This window comes from Notothenia coriiceps, unplaced genomic scaffold (genome assembly GCF_000735185.1).
Source record: "Notothenia coriiceps isolate Sejong01 unplaced genomic scaffold, NC01 NC01_scaffold00005465, whole genome shotgun sequence".
Taxonomy (NCBI): domain Eukaryota; kingdom Metazoa; phylum Chordata; class Actinopteri; order Perciformes; family Nototheniidae; genus Notothenia; species Notothenia coriiceps.
Window position 1 is genome coordinate 1 of NW_011338166.1, and position 3,213 is coordinate 3,213.

Here is a 3,213-nt window from a genome sequence, read left to right on the forward strand (position 1 = left end):
AGCCCTGTTTATAACGCTGTGAGCATGGGTCTGCGGAGAGCATTTCTCCGCGTTCCCAACTTAGCAAGCCCGAAAAACGTTTACCCATTTAAACAGTCGTGGTAGATACCTTGTTTGTTTTAAACATCATAAATACACAAACAACAATGAATACTTACAGGTTGTGTACCCGAATCTCCCGCTGGTCCAAACAAAGCAGGAACAGCATCGTTCAGTGCCCTACGCTGTACTTATCCGGCATGAATCGCTGAAAGGTTTGAGAAGCTTTGTTTCGTGAAATGCTGGCAGAGAGTGTGGCCTCTGGGTATTCACACGTCACAGTACCCAGGAGGTAAACAATGGAAAATGAGAAATCCCCAACGAGGCGTTCTGGGGCAGCATAGACAGGTCTTCTCTGTGTCAGAGTTTTACTCGCTACAGGGTGTACTTTGAGGGTTTGTGACTCTGCAGACCGTTTACATGCAGAAAAACCTTCATAACACACAAGGGGACGGGTAATAACCAGAAAAGCATGACATGGGACCTTTAATATCTAACAGCCTTGACTCAATATACCTTGTGTTCTCGGGATGTGCATTATGCAAAATTCTCACTGCTTCTTTCTGTAGTGTAAATAAAGTTTTTAAATGACTCGTCTGTGTTGGCCCACACTTCACCACAGTGATGTAAACATGGCGTTAACGTTGTGCTGTTGCTGGGCAGGTTCTCTGCGGGTGACGTGGTGATGATGTATCCGTGCAACGCTCCAGAAGACGTTCAGCAATTCTGTGAACTGCTGAGGTTAGATCCAAGGGCCACGTTCTCTCTAAGGGCCACAGGCAGCACTGCAGGTGAGCTAACTAGCCTAGCATCAACTTCAAACTCAACATATTTTATTTCTTTAGTCAGCCGTAACTGTGCGTGTATATTTCTTCCAGTTCCAGAGGTGTCTCGGCTGTAAAACTGCTCTTTCGTTAACCACACAGAATCCGAATTCAGTACTTTCATTTAGAAAAATGCTTCTTGTTTGGATATTGGCTTTTATTTTGAAAAAACATTCCTCTTTCTGCGCTTCTTGTTTGGATAAAGTAACTATATTGTGCTTTTACTTTGAAGGGGTGTTGGTTTGGGGGAGTGAGAAGGAGAGAGAGACTTAATGAGATGTCTGATGTCTTGAGAACATTTCTTTAGCTGCTTAATCCTCACAATAATCATTAGCCACCAAACTGTGTGCTTACTATGAGTATGTGTGTCTTCATGTGCACATACACCACACATTGAATCCCCTCAGTGTCTAACAGACTCCTGATGATATGAACGGTCACTCCCTGTCTCCTCAGTCCCGCCCCGCCTCCCTCAGCCCTGCTCTGTGCGCCACCTGGTGGAGAAACACCTGGACGTGGCGGCCGTGCCTCGACGCTCCTTCTTTGAACTGCTTTCTACCTTCGCCACCAACGAGGTGGAGAAGGAGAAGCTGCTGGAGTTCAGCTCGGCTGCCGGCCAGGACGAGCTGCACTCGTACTGCAACCGGCCGAGACGCAGCGCTCTGGAGGTGAAGGAAAACATAACATTAATACAGAAATAACATGATGATACTCTTCCTGTAGCGACGAAATACTCCCAATGACTAAAGTCACGGAGAGGCTCAGTTTGGTTCCACATCTCAATCTCAATCTGCTCCTGGTACCAGACTCCTGGTACTAGGATGGGTTAAATGCAGAGGCCACATGTCACTGTGTGTGCTGTGTGCTCTGCATGTGTGACCTTTAAAGAGGGTTTCATCCCTTCAATTCTATTTATCTATAATAAAACAATAATTAAAGATAAGATGTACTTCAATGATCCCAAATTGGGAAAACAAATGTGTCGCAGCAGCATGAAACAAAAGAAGGCATTGCACATAAGTAGAAATGAAAAGAGTAGAAATAAACAATTCTAAAATAGAAACATCTCAAATAGAAATAGAAATAAAGCAGCATTCCAGAGTAAAACATATACAGATACTGTCTGACAAATAAAACACATGGTGACTGGTTCCCCATAGAGAGGCGAAGTCCCGCCCATCTACTTCCGACCCATGGGACCTTATTTCGGAAAAAGTATGTATTGAAGTCAATGGAGAGAAAGATTATCTTTCCATCACTTTCAATTACACATATGATGTTTGTCAATCTTATAAAATCATTTCCATGTCAAAAAAGTCAGTTTGTCGTAAAACTGTTGAAATATAAGACTATGAAAAATACGCAACTAGAAAGATTACAAATCCCAGAATCCCGGTCCCGCATGCTGGCTCTTACGAACCGACTAACTCCCCTTGTGTGTATGTACAGCTCTCAACGTGCCCAGACTTGGAGTGATTTTCACCTCTTTTAATACTTTCCGCCTCATTCTGAAAGAAAGAAGTGAAATGTGCCAACGTGACGGCCGTCTTGGTGTGTGGTGCGAGACGGGACATGTAGTTCATTGAGCGGTTTCACACAAAAAAAAGTATTACTTCACAGTTTTACCACACATTCTTTCTTTTTTTTTACTTGCAAAATTATCTTTTAAATTGACAAACATCATATATTTGTAATTCGTGGTACAATTCAAACGGGATCGAGAGATAATCTTTCTCTCTCCATTGACTTCAATACATACTTCTTCAGAAATAAGGTCCCATGGAGGAAAGGGAGGGACTTCGCCTCTCTATGAGCGGTCCTTACAGAAGTTTGTGTCCCATCCAATTTAATAAAGACAAACATTTACGACAAGTTCCTACCGTCAACAGCAGGGATCTGAACATAACCTCCCTCAAGCTGCTAATGACAACGGTGTGTGGTGTAAACAAATAATGATAAAAATAGAAATAATCAACAATGCCTAAATTAGAATTTTGGCTCCTACACTTCCTTTTAAAACGTTGACTTTTCATGTTGCATGTATATAGTTCCCTTCTCCTGCATTACTTGTACATTAGTCTTGCAAACATTGCACTATTTTATTGTTTTTAATTTGTTTTTATATTCATGTTGCATTGTTGGTGGAGCCTGGGACTTAAGATTTGAATTGCAAAAGTAAACTGTAGCTACTCCTGTGCATATGACGATAAATCAACTTGAAATCTTTGCAGAAAATATTGAGTCAGAGTTTAGCTTTCAGCACATTCCTCTCAGTCAGATCCTCAGTGGCCGTTTCTCAATCGCGAGGATGCTGGCTTGGTAGTCGCATACTTCCAAGTCACTTCCTTCA

The 3,213-nt window shown here is 42.3% G+C and overlaps 1 protein-coding gene across 1 annotated transcript; it reads left to right on the forward strand.

Moving 5' to 3' along the window:
• Window positions 1-702: 702 nt before the first annotated feature.
• On the forward strand, window positions 703-1,531 carry LOC104942939 (NADPH-dependent diflavin oxidoreductase 1-like; the record flags this gene model as incomplete). Its single annotated transcript, XM_010768252.1, has 2 exons — window positions 703-830; window positions 1,320-1,531. Coding segments are annotated over 2 exons (340 nt in total), but the record flags the coding sequence as incomplete, so codon positions are not given.
• Window positions 1,532-3,213: the final 1,682 nt, after the last annotated feature.